At 41.8% G+C, this 23,977-nt stretch overlaps 1 protein-coding gene across 2 annotated transcripts; it reads right to left on the reverse strand.

Moving 5' to 3' along the window:
* Window positions 1-82: 82 nt before the first annotated feature.
* HAO2 (hydroxyacid oxidase 2) lies at window positions 83-7,723 on the reverse strand. Of its 2 annotated transcripts, XM_074927645.1 has the most exons (7): window positions 7,593-7,723; window positions 6,780-6,931; window positions 5,680-5,963; window positions 5,094-5,309; window positions 3,162-3,320; window positions 1,451-1,520; window positions 83-170 (listed from the first exon to the last, which is right to left on the reverse strand). In XM_074927645.1, exons 1-7 carry the CDS (start codon window positions 7,721-7,723, stop codon window positions 115-117), a joined length of 1,068 nt encoding a protein of 355 aa, XP_074783746.1. In that variant the 3' UTR covers window positions 83-114. The 2 variants fall into 2 exon arrangements, with proteins under 2 accessions (XP_074783746.1, XP_074783755.1); XM_074927654.1 differs by lacking the exon at window positions 5,094-5,309.
* Window positions 7,724-23,977: the final 16,254 nt, after the last annotated feature.

The raw sequence follows: 23,977 nt of genomic DNA on the forward strand, positions 1-23,977 counted from the left end.
CCAGAAGGCCTTATCAGATACTTATTACACAGTGTTTGCACCTCCTTTTCCTCTCTTCAGTCTGGTTAGGACCTCAGTGTGAGCCTCTCTTCAGTGGGCATTGCAGGAGGCTGTTCACAGCTTTGAGAACTGAACTAGGTGTCGGCCAATCTCTGAGATGCTGGCACAACCTGAAATAAATAGAGAAATGTTGATGAGAGAGGAAGGTCTGTGGATGAAACTTGGAAGGCCCTCTCTCTGAATCATAGTCTAGTCTTGTATAAGCCATGTGGGGATAGGCTGGTACTTCAACAGCTCACTCACAGGAGCCCTACTCCTCAGTGGTATCTTCAGCCTTGAGGTTAGGCACTGGGCTTCCTGCACAAAAAGAGCTAGAATATGAAAAAAAAAGGGATCTTTATAACAAGCTGAGCAGGGAGCCTTCTGATCCAGCCAGAAGCGAAAGGTAGATAGGAAAGACTCAGGGATTGCCATGTGTCAAGTGACTGGAGGTAGAGATTTGCAGTGCTGTTTCATTTGGTCAAATCTGCATGGAATTCCACAGCCCTGCCAAAAAGGTCCCAATGTGCTACTCTTGCCAAGTTCATCCCTTCTGTATATAAAGAAGTATGATAGCCTCCTGGGAAAACACTTTGTAGGAATCTTTACTAGTTGAAAAAGTAACCCAAAACCCCAGCCTGTTAAGATATGCCCAACAGGATTTCAGTTCCAGTCTCCCAGTCAGCATTACTATCCATTTCAGTTCATGGTCACTAGAGCATGAAAACCTTTAAAAAGTGATTTGAAGTGGGATAAGCCCCTTTGCTGATGTCCAAATACTTCTGCACTGAACCTGCATGTCATGCTTTTTCATGTGTGAAACTGGAATTTGCACTGGGCTGTGCAAATTTGCTCTTCAGTGAGGGAGGTCAAACATGGCAACTACAGGTAGGAACAGATGTGAGAAATGCAGAATGAGAAACAGCAGTAAAAGCTTGGAGGAGACGAGGAGGTTTTTAAAGCATGTGGGAGGCAGAGATTTTAACCTGGACCAAAAGACTGTGTTCTCTAATACACAGAGAAAAATTCTGCATCCATTTTTTCTGAACTTTCATGCAGAAAAAAAAAAAAAAAATAAAGGTTGCATTTTATCCTGGTAAATGTTAAATTGAATACTGGAAAACATATGCAGTTCCCAGAACAGAAATTCCAAGTTTTGCTCAGCTTTACTTAGCAGTTTTGCAGATCAGAAAGCTGCTTTAACCTACTTCCTACCTGCAAGCTTCTATTCTCTGTCACCTGAAATGTCAAGTGGTTTCACTGGAAGCAAAGAATCACCTTAAATATAGCAAGTAGAACCAACAAAGCTCACATGGATTCCCTCTTTGTGACCCATCCATCAGGCTTCTGGTTTCAGATGGCTTGCAAAGCCTCTGCATCATCAATTACAAACAACCAGCAAAACGCTTACCAGCTAAGGCCATCGACAAGCGAAACTCATCCTGCAAAATCCTCAAAACTTCTTGAAGACCTTCTTCACCCTGCTCGAACAAAGAAAGCAGTCAGGGTAAAAGGAGTACTGGCACAGAACAATGCTGCAGGATGCTTGCACTGTGAGAGCTGGAACAGTCCCTTAAGTCCCTGCCAATTCCAGTCTCTCATACAGATGGATGATTAAAATTATGTGATGGATGTGTTCAGTTCGTCACAGATTAATTTAGATGCTTTTCCTTTTGTGATATATCTGAACAGGGAAAGAAAACAAAGCTGTTTTTCACTTCTGACATTTTCTAGCTGGTTTTTGTTCTTAGCTTTCAGTTAACCTCCATCGATGGGTTTGTTGTAAAATGTCGATCCTTACAAAGCTGACAGTATTTTATGAAGTAATGAGAGTTTTATATATGGTACAGCTTTAAAAACTTTAGTTTACTCAGATACCAAACTGAATCTTTAAAAATAGTACATTGTGCATTTTCTTCTGAGCAAATGACACTGAAAAGTTCAAAATCCAATAAAATGTACATATTATTTTGATCTTACTGTAAAATATTAGAGGCTTTTTAATTTTTTTCTCTTATTTTTTGTTTTTTATTTCTTTCAGTGAAGAATGCTATGGGTGCAGACAATGCCAGTGCTTGTTCATGCCCTTCCTCTCTTGTATGCTAGGGCAATGTCACTGAGATACATCTTTAGGGATACTCTATGGAATATAATAAAAAAGCATAGCTGAACTCAAAAAATCTTATCTCCTTTCTGTTTGCATTGTGGAAAAAATGCAGGCAATTCACAGCAACACCATTTTCATGTTAGGCCTCTTTTCTCTGTTCATTGGCAACAGAAACAGTGCTGCCAACTCTTCCAGGTTTCTCACAAGATTCAGGTGATTTCTTGCTTAGAGTCTAGCTGCTGGAATCCACAGCAGTCACACCACTGGACAGGAGTGTCATTTAGAAGACAGGAAGAGATTCCAGACCATTTTTTTTTTTTTTTCTTCTAGAGAAAGTTTGAAAGTCCAATCCAGAGGCTAAAAAGCAAAAATTTGGCAAAGCTAACAACTGGTATAATTACATTTTAATGTTAATTATATTATGTTAACCTTCTGCACCAGAGGCCTAATTCATGACTGGATCATATGTTAGTAGTTCAGGAGCAGCAAAGCTGGAACTGAGTAGTAGTGGCACGCTCAAGCAGTTGTGCTCAGCCTTGTCCAAACTTTTTCAGACATCAGCGAGATCAAGCTCTACATGTATTTCTGAAGAATTCGTAACACCTCTATGAAACTGCTGTATCAAAACCATATATTTTTTCCAAGTAAGCTGACAGCAATTAAAATTGTCAGACTCAACTTTATTGCCAAGAAGCCTGCCTCAAACTTTCAAAAGCACAGGTGGGCCTGAGTCCTACCAAACTACACTACAAAGAAATCAGGTTCCACAAACCAATGTTACCAGCTTTGAAATCATATCTGAAATCATAAAATTCAGTGGTATTTTTAAATCACAGAAAATGTCTGGGTTTGATTCAATTTGGGGTGTTTCCACTCAAAATCCAGCAAAACAACAACAAAAAAAATGGGTAAGATACTTCACTGCTGAAGACTGTCTCTATGCCTTTTAAATAACAACAACAAAGTGTTGGGGATTATGAGAATTAGACAAACAAGCTCAAAGCTCCTTACTCACCTTGTAAGCCAGACCCCATAAAGCTGGTCTTCCAATAAAGACACATTTTGCTCCAAGTGCCAGTGCTTTTAACACGTCACTTCCTTTTCGTATTCCGCCATCTAAATAAACTTCAACTCTGCCTTGTACTGCCTCCACAACCTCAGCCAGAGCATCAATCTGCAAAGAAGCAGCCACTCTCACCTTGAAGTCAGCTTTTGATTCCAAGAGAAAGAGGGGATATTCCAAAGAGACAGGCAGGCATTAAATACTTTAGTAGCATACCTTCTCAAAATGAAATGTGACAATGCGTCACAAATAGCTCAGCACCAAAAGCTGCAGAATAAAATGTAGCTTCCTGTTCTGTATGCTAGATAGATAATTCCAGTTTCCAGTGCTTTGCTTCTATTGACACTCTTTGCTAGCACTTCTGATAAGTGAAAAAGTAACATTTTCACTTGCTTTCTAAGTTTTTTTAGATAAATTTCAAAGGAAATAATTGCTGATGATATCTTACTTTCATTTGAGACAATGATGAATGTTTGTAAAAAAGGCTGATGTCGAACTTCTCCTTGCCGCTGTCCAAATTTCCTAAACTTACATTTCAACCTAATCCTGGTGACCACCTGTCAGAAGTCTCTTCAAGACCCCTAAAGCATCTATGAAGGATTTAATTTGCTATATAGTACAGTCAAGGTATAATTTCCTCCAGGCTAAGTCTCCTAATGCCCTCAGGTCTTTTCTGTAGAGCGCAGGGCAGTTTCAGGCTGGTAGATGCTGACTCTGGCCCTAAAGGCAGCATAACCAGTGGCAGGGCATTGCACTAGCCTTAATTAAGTCTCCTTCACAGCACACCCAAAGGTCTCTTTTCTGCAGTGTCTTGTACTCTTTTGCCTCCTTTTCATCTTTTTTAAGTAGAGCAGCTATAACTAAGATTGCTAAGTCGATTTTTCCAAATGGTCATAATATTTTTTTCAGAATTTCAGACCAAAAACTTTCAGGCTGAAATTTTCCCAGGGTAGCTCAGAAAGAGCAGGGACAATAGCTTTTGTTGCCAGGCTTGGCACCAGAGGAATAGCAGAGCTGAACTAGGTATCTTCTGGTTAGTCTGTGTATGTAAAGAAACTTTTAAGGCAGAAGAGCAGTTTAGTGTGGGTGTCATTTCCATTAATAAGTCCTTAGCATTTAGATTAACTTTTTTATTCACTATTGTAAGCCTTGACATAGAATAGAAGAAAATTGCTTGGTACCTATTTTTATTGTACAGAGGAAAACAGAGAAAAGCAAGTCCATAAGATACTATGCAATACAGAACTGTAAAATGAGAACAATTGGAAAAACTGACAGAAGCCAGATTAAACCAGTGAAATACATCCAAACAACTCACGATTTCTTTTACAGATTAAAAAGTGGGGGAATTTTTCTCTGGATAAGTTATCCTTTTTCTGGCTCATGAAAGTTGATAAATTCCCATTTAGAGTTGAATCTGCAAATACGCAAGCAGACCTCTCACTAAATCTAGCTGCATTGTTTGTGCACGTTTTGGCAGATGTGAGCAATGACAATACATTGTGCTCTCATTTGTACATTTTTGGTTCCAGAGCTTCATTTTAATTTTGCTGCAGTGTGCAGAGTACATGTGCACTGCACCAGTTAATGAAGACACAGGCAGAAACTTTTACTAACTTAGTCCAGTAGTTTATCTGTAGTTATGTGGGTTCAGTGACACTCACAGAACCCTCCCAAGAAGCTGAGAAAATCCTTCAGGGGATAGTCCATGTCAAGACATGCATTGTACCAGTTTAAAGCTAAAGTACATCTGCACACATCCACAGCCACACAACAAACACACACACACCAGAAGCATATATACAAACATGAGCATAAGGATACCCAGATTAGCACAAATGTGCATATGATAAACACTCATGGGGCATCCGTTTTCTCACTTACAGTGGCAGGTCCTCCATCCAGTTGCCTTCCACCATGATTGGACACAATAATTCCCTGAACTCCATGTCTCACTGCCAGCTCTGCATCTTCTTTCGTCAAGATGCCTTTGATGATGATGGGCAGGTGGGTCAGGCTCCGCAGCCAGTAGATATCATTCCAGGTGACCGAAGGATCTAAGCTGTTGGGTGGCAATCCGTACTCAGAATGGTCATCTCCCTATGGCCATAGGACAGAAGGAAACCTCATCTGAGCTGTAACAATGCAGAGGACCCTTGAAGTCTTTCCCTGCCCTAGAAAAGATTAATTAAACTTGCTAACAGACATGTTCATCAGCTCCAGAAAGCACGTGTCTCTGGAGGAGAATAATTACAATGGGGATGGAGATCAGTGTCTCTAAGGCAGCTGGACTGGGATTTTGAAGCCAGAACACAGGCTGGCAGGAGGTCAAGCCAGGATGCTGAAAAATCAGAAGGGGAGAAGATACACCCTGGGTACAGCAGATGCTAAAGCAGCAGTTACCCAGTGGTTTTGTCTCATGTGGTACATGCCAGCATGGTGAATGAAAGGACAGGCTCATTTTACAAACCTCAAAGGCTCCTTCCAAGTTCTTCAGTTTCATGTGGGGAGGAAGGCGGAAACCATTGCGGACATCATCACGTCTTTTGCCTGTGTAGGGCAGATCCGCGGTGAGGACAAGGCCCTGGAAACCCAAGGCCTCCGCCTGTTGGACCAGCTGCCGGGAAACCGCCCTGTTGCGGTGGATGTAGAGCTGGAACCACCGGAGGCTGCCGGGGGCGGCCGCAGAGATCTCCTCCAGTGTGCAGGTGGAGTATGTGCTTGCAATGTAACAGATGTTCATTGCCTTGGCCGCTTCGGGAGGTGTTGGAAAATAATCAGAATCAAAGTCATTTGAACAGTCTTGCCAGACATCAGGTACAAAATTATGTCCTGTTTGCAGAGACCACCTGAACTCCTGTTTTACTTATATTGTACCAAACACAGCACTCTACCAATTGGCAAATATGCCATCAGGGTTAAAAATGGCTGTATTCACCATGCAGTGTTATATGATCATGGTTCAGAAAACAGGAAAGGTAATTTACCAAGTGGTGCTTTCATTTTGCAACTATTTTTTTTAAGCTTTACGACTGTATACTTGCAGGAATGCGCTGCCAAATGCACTAAGTGTTCAGAGAAACACGCAGGAAAAAAGATATTCCCAAGGGTCAGCTCTCCAAACCTACCACAGTTTTTAGGAGGTGAGGTTATGTTTTTCTCCAAGGGAGACACTGTTCTTACCAGTAACAAGGAATTTACAGGCTGAGTCCCATCCCCCAATTTATGTCCTATCTAGAGCCCACAGCACTGAGACCTGTGTGGTCCTTGATGTACACCAGAAATGTGTCCACAGTCAGTGTCTTAAGTTTGCAGCAGCCTCCATGGGGCTGATCTTGTAATAGTGGTAGCTGGAGAAGTAGAGCAATGTCGATATGGCTTCTCACACACTCTGTGTCACAAGACCTCAGTGGGTCATCCACAAAAAGGGGTGTCAGAAAGTAGGAAAGGAGTTTTCCCCTTCAAGCCTGAAGATTTTGTCAGTCACACTTCAAGACCTCCTAACAGCCTTCCTAAACAGGCTTTTCCACAAGCCCCTTTTTGCTACACAGCAACAAAGCAGAAGAGTACCTCTGGCTGTGCTTTTCTCTCCATCAGGCCATGCCAGCTGGTGGAAGCCGGTCGGGGCGATTCCTACAGGAAAGCTGATTTCAGTACCCAGGAGCTTAGTCCTAATGTCCATCACGGACACATCCCGCAGCATACGTGGCCGGAAATGAATCCTGTAAGGCAAAAAAAACCCCTTCAGGATGAGCTCTTCAGTGGCTTTTCTGAAGTTTCATGGAAACTAGATTTCCATTTACCTATTGCATTGCAGGAATCTGAGCCCAATAAAGAAAACAGCATATAACAAAGGCTCTTTGTCTTTTCTGTTCACTTCTAGAGATCAATTCAGCCAGCAGTTCAGCCACTTCCACTTTTAATTAGTCCCATACTCCTGCTTAATGACCACAGCACATCATGTCTGCATGTCACCATGAGTATGTCTGTCCTCACTGAAAGGTCACTGCCCTCCCTGTCTGCAGCATAATCCCCATATCCCATCATCCCATTACATGTAGGATTCCTGTTGTTCCTCAAATGGTCCCCGTTGCCTCTCACTCTATTATAGCTACTCATCTGCTTTCCTCTTATACCATATCATACCATACCATACCATACCAACCATTTGCCTGTACCCTCAGCATCCATTATGCCTCATACAGTCTGTGTCATAATCAGGCTAGCATTAGAGCATACAGCATATTCAGGTAGATGCATTTGGTTGGGGACCACGTTGAAAGGGCAAGGTGTTAGGTATCTTTGCTTGTGAAGTTCAAACACTCACACAAAACCAGTTTAAAATCTAGCAGTAAAACACCCCTCACTTCCTCCTCACATTACCTTTTATATGCCAGGATATTTTCATCTCGGGTGCTACAGTCATCTGCTCCAGCTGCAAAAAAATCCCAAGCAATCTTGGGTAAATACTTTTTAGCGTAAGCTTCAAAGTCTGAAAGACACACCATAGCCATTGCCAAGAGAGGGTCTGGGAACCTTGAAGAAAGGAATAACAGAGAAGAAATTAGATCCTTTAACTGTCATTCTCTCTTCCAGGGGCTCTAATGTCACTTAATGCAAACCTTGGACCCATCTGTATTGTAGAAGAGTTGCTGAGAGCTTGTCTCAGTCCATCTTGTCATTCAGCCTCTCCCCTAGTATGAGGAAAGCTTGCAGATGCAGCCATACAAGTAGGAAGAAGCCTCTTCCTCTGTGCCTCCATTCTGTCTTAAACAGAAGCCTGAACAGGACATTTTAGGTCCTCTGCTATTTTAAGACACAGAAATTGTGTAATTCTGTCATAAATTCCATCTTAAAACCAGCTGGGTTATTTTTCCTCAAAGGTTGTCCCAGAACATCATTTGCTGAATTACTCATTAGGATGGCTCCCTGACTGAACAATTATGGAGCACGGTGACTAAATTCAAGCTCATGAAATGTGGAAACAAGTAAATATGGAGTTTACACCTAACCTGATCCAGCACGAACACATTGTAAAAGTATGTCAAGACTCTGAGTGCAAGTTACTGTCAAGGCCAGCGCTGCAGAAAAACAAAGTATTCTCTACAGATCTTAATTTCTCTTTTGTAACAATATCTTCCGGTGTTTGCATTACATACTGGAGCACTGATACATAGTAACAAAGGAGCATATAAAATTTGGACAAACTATGAGAAAATACTTGCAAAAAGCAAATTACACAATGTAAAACATGATTCTAAGAACCACTCTCAATCTTTCAGGGAACAGAAGTGACATGTGACCCAGATGTCTAATTAAACCTACATAAATGCTGCATAGCAAATGCCTGCACTTACATGCTTTTGAGCCAGGCAGGACTAAATGCTATGCAAATGAATGTTTCGGCAAACCGTGCCCGTGTGCAAGTAAACATGTACAAACCACAGACAAAATCAATTTGCTAAATTGTTTCTTGCATTTACTTCCACAGCTCCGATTAATATAGGCATTTTGCAAGGTACACGAAAACATTAAGTTTTAAAACAGCTGTGGTTTGTTTCTAATTTTTCTTAAAATGTATGGGAAGAAGTAAATATCCTAGTTTTCAGGGTTAGCCTCCCACAGCAGATTAGCAGGGGTTGCAAGCTTTATCAAAACCAGTCCCATGTGTCCAATGTTGTACACTTCTGGCACAGATAAACATATTGGTTATGCAAACAGATCCAACCTGTCAAACTGCAGACATGGATATGTCTCACTGACTGAGGTGCCTGTGTATACACTTGAAAATTATGACTCATAATTCTCTGCTAGGAAAGAGCCCAAAATAAGGGACTCATTGGAGCATGAAGAAGAAATGTGACTGATTTCCTCAGTATTGTTTTGTCTCCTCTGACAGACATTAGGTTAGCAGGTGGTAAAAGTATCCCAAGCCTTCTCTGTATGCCTTCACCACATCAAGCACTGCTGATAGCACAAGTCTTCATATACAATACATCATGTATCATGACTTCTGCTTTCCAACTAGAAAGGTCAAAGCCAGCAAGCACAAAATGATAAACCAAGTCCTCTCATGGCAGAAAAAAATGGGAAATTTAAACAACCCAGGCCCCTTGTCTCCAAGTTCAGACCTCAGTCCAGACTTACTTTAGGTTTCAGGCAACCTGTGGGTGAGATCCTCTCCTTCAAGTTCTCCTGAAAACAGGATGTAGAGGAGGTCTTTTCACTGAGTAGCCACTGTTTTTTCTGAAGTCAATAAGCAACCACCAGAGATTAAAGCTCAATCCTGCAGCAAACTTTGTACTGTTTGTATACCACCAACTTTGCTTTGCTATCAGATGATTAAAAGGTCCTTCCAAAAACATGTATCACCTCATCAGCAACGCAGTTGCTCAGGACACAGCTCTGGAGCTGTGCTCTTTGACAGTGGTTGAAGACTGCATTCATTTAGGGAAGCAACAGTATTTCAGGAGTTTTGATTGAATCCCTAAACTGCTGGTTGCTTGCTGTTGAATGTGCTACAGATCCAACCAAAATTATGATCCACAGACAGTGTGAGTTGTTACAGCCCACAGGTACAGTGCCTTGAATTTTTACCACTACTTTTTTTTTTCCTGCAGTGTATGAACAAGTACAGTTCCCTTTGTCTTCTGCCATTTTTAAAGGGCTATGAGTGCTCTCATGATCCAGTTGCTTTCCCACTCGCCTTGCAGACTCCTTCCTTTGGTTCCCCATCCAGACATCTCCCCAGAGGACCACTGGTACCCTCCCTTTACAGTGCTTGGAGCTGGTGAGACTTCTCCGTGCTTCCTTCCATCTCCCATGCTATGCATTACAAACCAGGACTGAGGTGCCAACAGATTTATGATATTAACTTAAATTTGTAATATATGAAAAGTAAACACTGGACAGTTTTATTTGTCTTTTGGGGTTTTTTTGGGTTTTTTTTAGCTTTTAGGGTTCATGTTTTCAATTTTTCCATGCAAACATGAGAGATTGAAACTTTGATTTTTACTAACTGAAAATTGAGATATCTTTCTCATAAACTTATGATATCAGATGCAGAGGATGAGGCAGAAATTTGCAAAAACATTCCCAAAGTTTTACCAGTATCATTGCTCTCCCAGCACCAGCAGCCCTGCTGGGGCAGCAAGTGAGCCAAAGGACTGGGAAAGAGATGGAAGCTGAACTGACCTGCAACCTCAGGACCTGGTGTCCAAGAGGTTGGTCTGATCCAGGACTGCAGATCTGATGTTCCTGACAGAAGAAATCCTAGGACACCATATTTGCAGCTGTAGTGAACATCTATTCTTCTGCTAAATGTATTCACAAGTCCCTGCCCAAACTCTATCAGGCATGATCGTCTATACTGGTTCCTTTTGAAACGTTTTTAAATGCAGCCTTTAGAGTTCACTGTCCACCAACAGCACTGTGAAGCTAACTTCTGGCATCCAGCTATGGATGATACAGGTGTCACGAACGAGACAAGGGTGTCCAGGCTTAGCTAGGGTGGCCATGAGCTCCTCAGTTCACTTTCTGGACCAGGGCCAGCCGCACAGCACTTCTGAAGAGAAGAGCAAAGTGCCATCTCTATCTGCACAAAACGGAGTGCATCCCTGGGAAGGGAAGGAAAATCCTTCTCTCGTTCTCCCTCCACTAGATGTCAGCTTTGGGTCATACATATTAATCTATGTTGGTAATAACAGGGAAAAAAATCAGTACTCGATGGCCTGCCAGGCACTGTGGCCTTAAAACTGATATGATCACATCACAAGAGTGACTGCTAATATGTTTGGAAATCTTCATTCCCTGTGTTTTATTCTTAACAATTTTCTGGTGCACAGCATAGTAATAAATATAGCTGAATCTGGTCTGGCCTGATCTTCATTTCAGCCTACAAGTTATCTGCAGGGTCCTCTGTCGCATTTCTCATTACGCTGATCTCAGTACTCACCTACTTTAGGGATGCACATTGCAGCCAACTCACCAAACCATAAAGTTTACGGTTCCGTGGTTATCATAATTTCACATGAATTAAAAATAGTCTGTGACCACCGTGTTTTGGATCAGGAGAGGGGAAAAATCTCTACTTTTGTCCTGTGGCTTTTAAGAGACTGTACTTTACATCTAGATATATTATCTTCCTTCAGCAATGGACTCATTTCAAAGTAGTAGTGACTTCTTGTCCTATAAGCAGTATTTTATCTGATACTAGTAATACTTCTGATTTAGCTGTGAAGCTCTTAAGTTCTAAGGAAATCAAAATTTGCCACAGTGATAGTATCTTTTATTAAAACCCCTGATATATGCTTGAAAAAAAAGTGGTCAAGATTTAAAGTTGTGGAGCCCTTTCATTGGAATACAATAAAAGATTTAAAAAGACTTTAAAACTTTGCTGGAAGCCTTGCTGCCTTCTTTTAAGAAGTAAAGAAAATAATATAGGAAATACTCACACAGGTCCATCCTTGCAGGTAGAGTGTCAAGCAGGTAACAGCCAGAGCTTGATTTCTGCACAGATCTGCACAGCTGGGGGGTTGAAGTTGCTTGCTTTTCAATACTAACATAGTCAAAGGCTTGTGAGTCCAAACACAAAGATCCTGTGTAAATCTGTGCTCCAGTTCCTATTACAATCACAATGCTCATTACTCCAGTTGGTTACATTTGTTTGCTTTTCACAGATGGCAAATTGCCGTGGGTCAAGCTGACACCTATCTCACTGATGCATCCACTACTGGTGGGTTCATTCTGGGACTTTACAACACTTCGGTGAAGAATCTGGTGAACTCTAAGCAATGTAAATAACTCAGATCACATAACAGTTAGCATACAGTCACCACTGGTTTTCCTTATCAGATGTCTTTCTTAGTCATATGCCCCATGTTTGGAAAGAAAACACTTTTTCCTTGCATGTCAGTCATGCAAGAAAGTTTTCCCAAAATTAAATATTTAAATAGTCATCCCTATATTATAGGTGGAGATGGCAACAAATCTTATATTTAACATTGCCTAACACTTTTGATTATAAGATCCAGTTTTCAGTTGCTTTTAATTTTGTCATATTTTAATCATTCTAGGCTGAAATTTTCCAACCTTGGTCTCTGTGTTGGGCTGCATTTTTTTGGGAATGTTTCACTGAAAGCCAGTCAGCAACTTCCAAGAATGAGGTTAGTGAAAAATATGGTGGTTGGCCCATGCTGGAATGTCTTACAGTGGTTTTACTTCAGTTTAGTGCTTCATGCAGGGGCTTGAAAGTAGCGGGGGCTGATCCCTGGGGGCATCAGCCTGTACTTGCTGGCCATATGAACATCCAGCCAGATCTGACCTAGCTGTAAATCACTGCTCTCTGCTCGCACATGATCAGCAAAGTTTGTCTGAAATCCAGATGTTATCTTTACTGAAGACTTGCCTAGTGCAGAGCGTGCTTCTGCCCATGGCCAGAGGAACTCAGAAAGCCCCAAATATGAGCAGAGGGCAGGGAGTTGGCCACCACCCCCTCTCCCACCCCCTATGCCACCTGTGCTTGGATTCAGCCCTAAACAGCACTGGAGGGGAGAAGGAAGAGAAAAATAATGGCTCAAAAGAGGAGCTGCAGGAGAGCACCTAGGGACAATCAGGGTGGGATGTGCAGAGGCAACAAGGTCAGAGGCAGAACAAATGGGACTAAAACAGGACAGGGACATGCCAGAATGACAGGACTTCAGGGGGATAAAATAATCAGGAGAAGGGGACAAATGTGGGGAAGAGGCAGAAGGGGACAGCCTGTAACATACTGGACAGAAACAGTTCTAGGAGTCTACCAAATATTTGGCTGTTCTTTCTGTAACCACCTCTGTCTCCAAAACCCAGAAGAGAGCTTGATTTATTCTCAGCATTACTCTGCAGAACAGCAAATAGCAACAGAGCCCTTTGGGAAAATGTGTCTCATCTACCCTCAGTGTTAGATTCTCAAAAAGGAAAAGTGTTTCCTTCTAGCAGATGACTCCTCTAGCTCATGCAGCAGGGCTCTGTCCTGCGTGTCTGGAAGTCCAACCATATAAAGTCTCACAACTCCCATGTACTGTCACATGTCATTTCTGAATTTTTTTTCTGGCTTACCTAATGTGCCAATATGTCACCTAACTACAAGTCTTCCCATAAGGCAGCTGCATCTCACTTTGACATCTGCATCAGCATTAGAGAAAGGGTCTGAAGCAGATCGGGTTTAACTATTGTGCATCAGAGAGCACCAAGCAAAGATCTACTAAACCAGTGACAACAGGGCACAGAGAAATCACAGGATGCAAAAGTAGACTGAGTCTGGAAAGAAACACTGAGTTTGGTAATTCATAACCAGTTAATTGCTAGTTACACTGTGTGTCAGCACAGCCCTCCCTGCTTCCAGTCTGTAAGCACTCAGAGCTCTTCTTGAGGTTACTACCCCACTGGTCCTAACCTCTGTGTTCCGCACCCTTGGCTGTAAAATAAAGATGAATTTGTTACTATGTGCAGCACTGGTTCAGGACTGTTCTTTTTAGGCTGGGCTCTGCAAAAGCTAGTAGACTTAGACGGCCTGAAATAAGGCAATCCAAATTCACGGACATGGAAAACCATCCCTCATGGGGACCTATCCCAGTTGCCTCACACTACCACTATGGCCCTGTGTGTGGAATCTCTTCTTTTTCCTCTAGAGAGTTCAGGTCAGAAAAACAACAATCATTTTCCCTTGCAATTTTCAGGGATCCTGCCTGTCCTCTCACAAGGGGAAGAGAATCAAGCACAGTGGACTTCCCAAATTGCAGGCTGGATATACAGTGTCATCCCAAACCAAGCCACAACAGGACCTTTCAGCTGACAGCTTCTTTGGTATGGAGTGTCTACCTCTCTCCTGCACCACATAGGTCTTAGCCTCCCTGGACATGGCAGCTTGTAGGTGGAGCATCATGTATCCTGCTGTCCATAAGCCTGAACCTTCCTACATGTTTAGATTCTCTTGGTAACCTGAATTTTTGTGGTATCCTTTATTTCAACTCATCCTTACCCTTTTTCTTCATTCCATACCCTTTATCCCTGGAAAAAAGTGGGAGAAACTAGGATCATGCTTCTGGGTCCTACCGTGTATGTCGGTTCCCTTGCATCCCTTCAAGGGAGGAAGGTCTGAAGTGCTTTGTGGCACCAAAGAGAGATGATGCAGTCTTTTCACCAGGTTACCCCTCTTCATAAAGATTCTGGAACTGCAGACTCTGACAAGCCCCTTCACCAGCAGTGGTGGAATCAAGCCAAAAGGACATTTGGGTGGGAGGAAACATCACCATAGGGTTTGATGTAAGAGACTCACTTACTGTCATGTGAGGAGGCATGGGCTGCAGGTTGCAGGGAGGGAGTGCACAAGCAGGGTCATGGACTGAGCACACAACCATAAAAAGATTTCAGAGAGCAGTTCCAGGGTCATTTAATTATTTCTAGGAAATGATGAAGAAGGGAGGATAATGACTGTCTATTCTCAGTATGAAAACATACAGCACTGCTCCTCTCAAACACGTCTAAGACTACTGTCAAGCAAATAAACGCACAAATAAGTACAACCTGCAGTATGTATGCAAAATAGGGGTAAGGGTGTCAAATGAGCAAGAAAATAGCTAGAGAAAAAGGGCTGCAGATGCTGCGTTTCCCAGAACAGCCTTTGGTCTTCACTAGCTGCTTCCAAAGTTGCCTCCAAAGACACTGAGCTCACACAAGGTGGAGCAGCGGAGGAGCTCAGGCATGACTCAGCTTTGAGTGTTGCCTTTGACTTCCATGGGCGGTTGTCACTCTTAAAGCCAGGGAGTCAGAAGCAGCTGGATATGACATGAATCATGATACACCCTTATGTAGAGTTGGCTACGGATTATTTTGCTCATAGCCTTATCTGGCCTAATAGGCTAGCTAGGCTTGTGTAGATGTCCAGCCTTTCTCTTCCTTCTTGTTTTTTAAAGTACTGTGACACTGGCAGTGAAAAGACGTAGCTTGCTCAAATCCACACAGCACATTAAAAACAGAAACAAGAGGTACCCAGGAGCTGCAACCACCTGAGACAAAAAGCACTCTGGGCTTGATGTCCCACTTCCATTTTATAAGATGGGCAAAGTCCTGGCAACTTTCATCTGCAGTGGGAGTGACACTGCTATCTGACCACCATTTGAGAATCAGTGAGGACTAAGTCTTTCTCTGCCATTGAATAACTGCCATAGACAAATACAAAAGTAGGGCTGAGAGGAGGCCAGAGAGGCCATCTAGTCCACTCCTCTTCCTGAAATCAGAGTCAGCTATACCTGTGCCCTTCTCCAATCATGGAGGTCCCACATCCTCCATAGAAGACCAGTTTCATTGATTTACTGCCCTCAACACAAGGAAAATTTACAGGTGTTTCACCTGAATCTCTCTTCCTGTAATTTATTATCCACCCATAGTGGACATGGAAGAAGATTCACTCATGTTCTCTTGTCTGTTTTTAAAATATTTCAAGGTAATTTCTGGGCCACCTCCTCTATTGTCTCTTTTCTAAATCAAGCTATGCAAATTCCTTCGGCTTTTCCTCATGAGCCATGTTCTCTAGACTTCTGGTCATCCCCAGTTCTCTCCTCTGACTCTCCAGCTGTTCCACATCCTCCCTTAATTAAAGCACCAGAAACTGAACATGATCCTCCAGCTGAGTCTTCTCTGGAACAAAAGAGAAAGAATATGCCAATACTCCTGTTTATTCAGCTGTGATGTTGGAAGAGTATTTTTGTGTTCATTACTCAGCAGTATGTTCCTTACTCATTTCTTCAGATGTGCCATTCCATCCTCAGATAAAGAAAGGAGCCAAATTCTTTTGTTCGTCTCTTCCAGATAGAGAAGTAGTCTCATCTCTTTTCCAACTAGGACAAGAGTCAGGCTAAGGATAATAGAAGTTTCAGACCTCAGAGAACAACCACCTATGAAAAAACTCTCATTTTTTGCTAAAAATGTTAAGAGGAAATAGATGTCATAAAAAAGACTCTATCCCAAATACACGACAGAGACACCCTAATACATCCAGGATGTTTCCTCGGAGAAACAGAGACAGGTAAAACCTGGTATGATATATGATATAAAGGAGGCCTTTGAACAACAGTGTCAAGAACAGTCTCTATCATGAAAGATCCACCTCAGCCTTGAGATTTTGTGGTGATGGAAGGGCAGAAAACAAAGGAGATTTTAATGACTCCCAGTCTGAATAAGAATGTGTACTCAAAACCACAACTGAGGGGCTCCTTTTAGGTTTTGAGACTGAATTAGTGTTTAAACTGAGCCTAGGACTCTGGAATCCCAGAACTGATGCCTTCAGGAAAGTAAAACTGTACTGTTACCTTGGAAGTTGCCTTGTCTATTATTGTTAATGTCTAGACTACCAGTCCAGCTTCAGTCCTGTCATGAAAGCAGAGGATCTGCTCTCACAAGGACACAGCATGGGATCAGAGGGCTGCCCCTGTCCCAAAAACCCCGGGGTTGACCTGCTTCAGAGGTAGTCCTCTGGCTGACATTAAGTCCAAGAGCAGGGAAGCATTTGACTTGAGGCAACATGACCATTTGCACATTGATTTGTGGCAACTTTCTACTGAAAGGTTTCTCTCAGGTTGCAGCAGCATTGGGACACGCTACAACCTCCAGAGTCATCCCTGAAATGCTGGTCTGTAGCTCATGCACAGCTGATGATTGATAGCTAAAGGCAGAAGACATTGTTTTCCTAATAAAACTGAATCCTAGGTTTTCCAGACTATTTCTCCAGTTTGTCAAGGTCATCTAAAATCATTTCAAGCCTACCCACTTCAGTGTAACATAGAAGTATAATAAATACATTCTCTGTTCTGTCATCCATTTGATTAATTAAAAAAATTAACAATAGAGATATTAACCAACATACACTTCCAGACTAACAGTGAACTATCAAGGACTACACTCTGAATATACTTTTCCACGAATATTGCACTCACCTGCCAAAATTGTACATAGACTCTATTTCCTTACCTTGCTTCTGAGAAGCTCATATGAGACAATGTTCAAAGCCTTACTAATGTTAAGATACATCTTTCTGCTGTTCTTCCCTATCAGCAAATCCTGTCACGGAAGCATATTAGATTGGCTTGGTATGATTTGTTCTTGATAAATCCATATTGGTTGCCATTCACCTTGGAGTAAACTTCTGGAGGATCAACAATTGCTTCCCCTGCCTCCTCATTACTGAAAAAAAAAAAAAAAAAAAGAGAGACTACACATTTATCTCTGTATTCCATGATTCCTCAAAGATAACAGCTAATAGTCTTGGCATTGCTTCAGACGATCCTCCCAGTGTCCTAGCAGGAATTTCATCAAGTCCAGCTGATTTGAAAATATCCAACATATCTAACTCTCTTCCATGATACTGCTTGGTCTTCCAGAAAATTGAAAACATTCTCAGACATTCTTAGCAAAATGAAGGCCCTAGACAGTCATTTTGAAATTAAAATATTCCCTAACAGGCTGGAAAACCCAGACAGTTGGGGAAAGCTCACAGGTGTGGAAAAGCCCAGACTCAACATGAGTACCCTTATGAGGAAAAAACTGGGAAAGTTTCAAATCCTGAAGGAAAACACAATACAGAATATTCAAGAAATAGAGCAGGGAAAGGGAAACAAACATACTGCATTTTATACAAGGTGCCAATAAAAGAATCAAAGTAATGGTACACTCACTTCTACACAATGTTTGAAATCTAAAAAATAAAATGGGGAATCAGAATGTCTGATCCAAAACGCAGATACTAATATACCAGATGTATTGGAAACCTGGGGAAAGGAAGACAGGCAATATGATACTAAATCCAGGATATAAAGTGCACAGTAAACTGTGCCAGAGGCAGAGCAGTGCTCCACCTTATTGAAAGCTCAGCATCAAATCAAATTTACAAGTGCACCAACTCAACAAGTAACATGGTGTCTGTACAGGCTGAAATTCCAGGCCTAAATAGGAAGAAAATAGTTATGACAGATAATGTTACTGACCCAGGACAGAAAAATGCCTTGATTTTGATAAGATGAAAGAGATCAGAGAGGCAGGAAAAACAGTGGTAATGGGACATGTCAACTGCCCTCCTATAGATTGACAAATATCATGCCAGGACATGAAACTGAGATGACATTTTTGGGGTCTGTTAGCTATTATTCCATGGAGCAGCTGGTTAGAGAGCCCACAGGAGCAAAGGCTTTGTGGCTTTAGCTCTTCCAGTGGAAGCTCCACTCTGTGACAGTGACCACAGAGAACTCGGCTTCATCAGCTCTACAGGAGCACCACAGGCCAAATACGCCACTGCCATTGTCCTCAGCTTCAAGAAAAGCTATGCATAAATGAGGAAGCTTGTTAAAAAGAAGCTAGAAAGGTCAGCAAAGAGAAATCCTAACAAGCAGCATGGAAACTTCTGAAGAACACCAGACTGGAAGCATAACACTGCTGCGTATGACCTATTGAGAAAGGCCGGAGAATGGATTAAAGGAGGCCAGCACACATAAACAGCCAAGTAAGCAAGTTTATTAGCAGTAAAAAGGCATTTTTCAAAAAGATGCCTATTGTATCCAAACAAATAAAATGAAATGAATAGTGTAGTCAGGCAGATTAAAAGCAAAATCCTAATTAAGAAGGCTAAAAAAGAGCTTGAGGAAAACTAGCTAAAGAAATCAAAACTAGTTCTTCATCAAAAATTTCAGGAGCCTGCTAAGGACTCTGCATGGCCATCTAGTGATAAGGCAAAACTCAAAGACAATTAATCCATTCTGCATTGCTCTTCACTGGGAAGAAATGGGGGAAGTTTTCATATGGGGGAAAGCACAGAGGATATGTCTGAAATGAAAGTAATTGTGGATGAGATTATGTTTCAAACAGACAGAGTGAAAATTAACAAATCACTGGAGCCAGATGGTACCAAGCAGAAATCAAGGATGTGAACACTAAATTATTAATCACAGTGTGCAACCTCCCACTTGAAACATCCTTGGGACCCAAAGAATGGAATGTGGCATATATGAAGTCAATCTTTAAAAGAGGTCCTGGGGAGCATCTAGGGAAACACAGGTCTTATGCTTCATGCTGGTTTTTAAGCCCAGAAAGGTACAGAAGACGAGGGTGTGCATGTGTGAGAGGGCAAATTCTGCTCTTCAGAAACCATTATCACTCAGCAGAGAATTCACTGATAAATTAAGAAAAAGGATGTACTTCAGAAGAGACAAAGTCCTGTCTGAGAGGCTTCCTTGGACATCTCTAAAAGGATCAGCAACAGACAGGTGACAAAGGCCCTTTAGACAGAATCTACCTTGAAAAGTCCCTCGTCAAAGGCTGCTAAGTACACTAAGCATCCAAAGTATAAGAAGGAAAATCCTGAAGAAGAATCAATTTAAATGAAGAAAATAGAGACTAGGGATAAACATTTTCAGAACAGACAGGTGTCACCAGAGGAGTTGCACAAGTGTCTGTGGTGGGGCCTATGTTCAACTTATTCATAAATGACCTGAAGCAGAGCATGAACTGTCAGATGACAACATTAGCTGGTGGTACAAAGATATTAAAGTTAGTGAGGATGAAGGCAGACTGTGAAGGATGGTGGAGGGATTTTGGATGACTGTGTAATGAATGATTAAATTCAGAAGTGAAATCCAGTGCAGTTAAGTACAAAGCAATGCACATGAAGAAAAGTTGCCATTTCTCATATGTATCGATGACCTCATGCTGACAATTGCCACTAAGACATGAAACATGAGGGTATAATTCCATGAGGATATTAGTTCTGTGCTGGGAACAAGTAAAAAACAAATCAGAATTTAGGAGTTACTAGGAAAACAACAGAAAACAAAACAGTGAATAACATAATTTCCATACATAAGCCCATTGGTTAGCCCCAGACCTGAATCTGTGTGCAATTCTGTTGCTCTTATCTCAAAAAAGATATAATGCAACTAGAAAACATTCAGAGAACAGCCACAGGGATGAAGAAAAGCATGGGATGACTTCTGAAGGAGAAATGACTCAGTAGACCTGGAAAAGAAAAGGCGTATGAGAGAGTTCTGCAAAAATCTGAATAAAATGATGATGATGCATTACAATAGACTGTCTCTTACAACTGAGGAACTAGGGACACCAAAATGAAGCTATCAGAAACCAGGTTAAAAAGCAGCAAAGGAAAATAAGTTTTCATATAAGTGATAAAACTGTGGAGCACATTGCCTAAGGATGCTACAGATATGAAAGACACACATGGATTCAAGTAGAGACTAGACAAGTGTTTGGAAGTGCACTACATCAAAGGACATTAGAGAAAAAGAATTAGGATCAGGAAATCTAAGGAGTTAAATTTGTTTGACAGTTAGGAGAGTGTTATTGATGCCTCACCTGTTCTTACACTTCTAAAGGTATCTGCTATGGTCATTGTTGCAGAGAAGATACCAGCCTACAACAATCCTCAATCAAAACTAGAAAAGCAGTTTTCACGTACCTCTTTCTGACATAGGATCATAGAATCATATAATCATTTAGGTTAGAAAACACCTTTAAAATCATTGAGTCCAACCATTAACCTACCACTGCCAAGTCTGCCACTAAACCACGTTCCTAAGCATCACATCTACACGTCTTTTAAACACCTTCAAGGATGGTGACACAACCACTTCCCTGGGCAGCCTGTTCCAATGCTTGACAATCCTTCCAGTGAAAAAAATTTTCCTACTATCCAGTCTAAACCTCCCCTGGTGCAGCTTGAGGCCATTCCCCCTTGTCCTATCACTTGTTACTTGGGACAAGAGACCAACAGCCATCTTGCTACAAACTCCTTTCATGTAGTTGTAGAGAGTGATAAGGTCTCCCCTGAGCGTCCTTTTCTCTGGGTTAAACTATCCCAGTTCCCTCAGCCACTCCTCATAAGACTTGTTCTCTAGACCCTTCACAGCTTCATTGCCCTTTGGACACACTCCAGCACCTCAATGTCTTTCTTGTAGTGAGGGGCCCAAAACTGAACACATCATTTGAAGTGCAACCCCACTAGTGCCAAGTACAGGGGTAAGATCTTCCCTGTCCATGCTGGCCACACTGTTTCTGATACAAGCCAGGATGCCATTCGCCTTCTTGGCCACCTGGACACACTGCTGGCTCATATTCAGCCAACCACCAACCAACAAACCCAGGTCTATTTCAGCCAGGCAGCTTTCCAGCCACTCTTCCCCCAGCCTGTAGTGACTCAAGTGCAGGACTTGGCACTGAGCTTTGTTGAACCTCACACAATTGGCCTCAGCCCATCGCTCCTGCCTGTCCAGATTGCTCTGTAGAGCCTTCCTACACGCAACAGATCAACACTCCCACCCAGCTTGGTGTCATCTGCAATCTTACTGAGCATGCACACAATCCCCTCATCCAGATCATCGATAAAGATATTAAACAGAACTGGCCCCAGTACTAAGCCCTGGGGAACACCAGCTGTGACCAGATGCCAACTGGATTTAACTCCATTCACCACAACACTTTGGGCCCAGCCATCTAGCTAGTTTTTTAACCCAGTGAAGAGTACACCTGTTCAAGCCATGAGCAGCCAGTTCTCCAGGAGAATGATGTGGGAAAAGGTGTCAAAAGCTGTCAATACGGTGTCAATAGCCCTTTGAGTGACCAGTCTAGGGTGTGCACCATAGCTACATTCAGACCAGCAGTAACAAACAATACAAGGGTCATCTTCTACCTTATCTATGCATTATCAAAGGCCCCCTTGCATTCAGCCTCTTCAGTGCGTCTTCATTGTCTAAGCATTCAGTAGAAGATACTGAGCTGTCTTCTCTCTAAATATACTTTCAAAGTCCTCCTCTATTCTGAGTTTTTAAATAAATGGAAAGATGAACATTGTTTATAAGCATGAGCTGCAAAAACAGTTACTAGTTCACAGCTAGGTCCTTAAATAATGACAAATATTGGAACAGTTTATAGCTGTCTAGGCACAACTGCACTTCTTTTTTAAGCCTGCATTAGGATCAGTCCTGCTGTTCAGCCTGCATTTCTTGTTCATTTTCACCTGATCATGCCAAGGTGTCACCAATGCAGTTCCAGTCCTAGGCTCCCTTCTACCTCAGCATCCATATCCTTCTTGATCCAAATCTTTCTCTTTTCTTCATATTTATGCATAGTGTTTATGCAAAAAAATTGGCTGTCAAATACATACACTTTCATACTATCCCACAGTGTTAATTTATCAACCCTGAAAGAACAGAGGGAATTCCTTCGGTTTAGTTTGTTTGGTTGAATTGATTTGCTCCATTGAAACACGGCATGAATTGCTCCATTTGGCCAACTCTCTTACTAGATTATTAAAGAACTCTTTAGAATGTAGTATCTACTACAATGAGAAATTTGAATGGTTGCAGCATTTCCAGTGTGGTTTTGATTTTTTTTTTTTATATGCACCATTTATTTCTCATCATTTTATTTTAGGGCAAATGAAAGCTTGGGAAAAAAAATAAGCAATCAGTCTTCCTTAATTAAGGGATATCATTCCCTCTGGTGAGTTTGTGGAGAGCAGGAACAGAATAAATTTCTTTTCATTTCCTCACTGGGAATATTAAATGCAATGCAGCTAATTTGTCTGTGAATTAAATTTCCAGCTATTTCCAGCTTTTTAGTGCTGCTCTTATCTTTTATTTTGCTGTAGCAGGGGAAGATGCAGTACTGTGCTAGCTGAGGTATAGTGGAAGGAAAAAGCTTTGTATTCTGCTTGCTTTTTCTGGTATTGAATTTCTGTAACACATAGAGGTATATACAGAAAATTCAGTTGTTTTATGGACCAATCTCTTATCAGTCTTCTCAGTCTATTGAAAAACAATTCTCCTTCAGACAGCAAAACTTATGATGAGAAATTCTTGTTTTTCAAATGTAGCATTCTTCCTCCATTTATACAGATTTCACGCATGGCATTTCTGCTGGCTCCTATCAGACAGAAGGGTCTACAGCAGTTGCTTTAAAACCAGCCTCTCTCAATGCGTTTCCATGCAGGTCTGGAGCCTCAGCAAGGCTTGTGTGAGGGGGCTGTTTGCAGCAGGTGTTGGTGGCTGTAAAAGGGATCCTCAGGCTGGCCTGAAGGACACCAGAATTTCCTTGCTGTGTCTAGATTCCCTCCAGCACCTCCAGCCCTGTTCCCTCCAGAAGCAAGGGCAGTACTATCCTGCAGTCAAGCAGCTGTCCTGATGAAAAGGATTATTTCTTTAGAGCAAAAGACTTACAAGAGTAAGCAGGTTTTAACTTGGCAGACCAACATATCTGCCTGCAGATAGAACCTGCTGATAGTCCCATACATTGATCATCTCTCCCTTCCTCTGCTCTGAGGGCTTTTTAACTTCAATGTCTTTTTCAGCTGTGTCTCTTCTGAAACCTGAAATTGGCTCTTGCCCTGTTAGTTGGAGGTTGGTTGGAAATGTTGCTTACTTGTTGGCTACTGCATTGCTCTCCTGCTTACTTTTCCTCCATCAAGGCCAATTCCTTCCCCAGTGAAAGCATTATAATCTCTAGTATAGTAAATCATCTCACTAATAATGTCACCATAAATTTATTATATCTCATTATTCTTAATTAATTTGCAGTGTTTCCACATTCTTTCCCAAGCTCCATGCTGGAGAGAAGGGGATATAGAGGCTTTCTCAGAGCAGAATTAAGGGTGCACTCCAAGAAAGACCCTAGGGTAAATTTTAGTTAAAACCAAGATCCATATTTGTCCCTAATGTCCCATGTTTGGGCTGTAT

The sequence above is a fragment of the Athene noctua genome, chromosome 1 (assembly GCF_965140245.1).
Source record: "Athene noctua chromosome 1, bAthNoc1.hap1.1, whole genome shotgun sequence".
NCBI classification, from domain to species: Eukaryota; Metazoa; Chordata; class Aves; order Strigiformes; family Strigidae; genus Athene; species Athene noctua.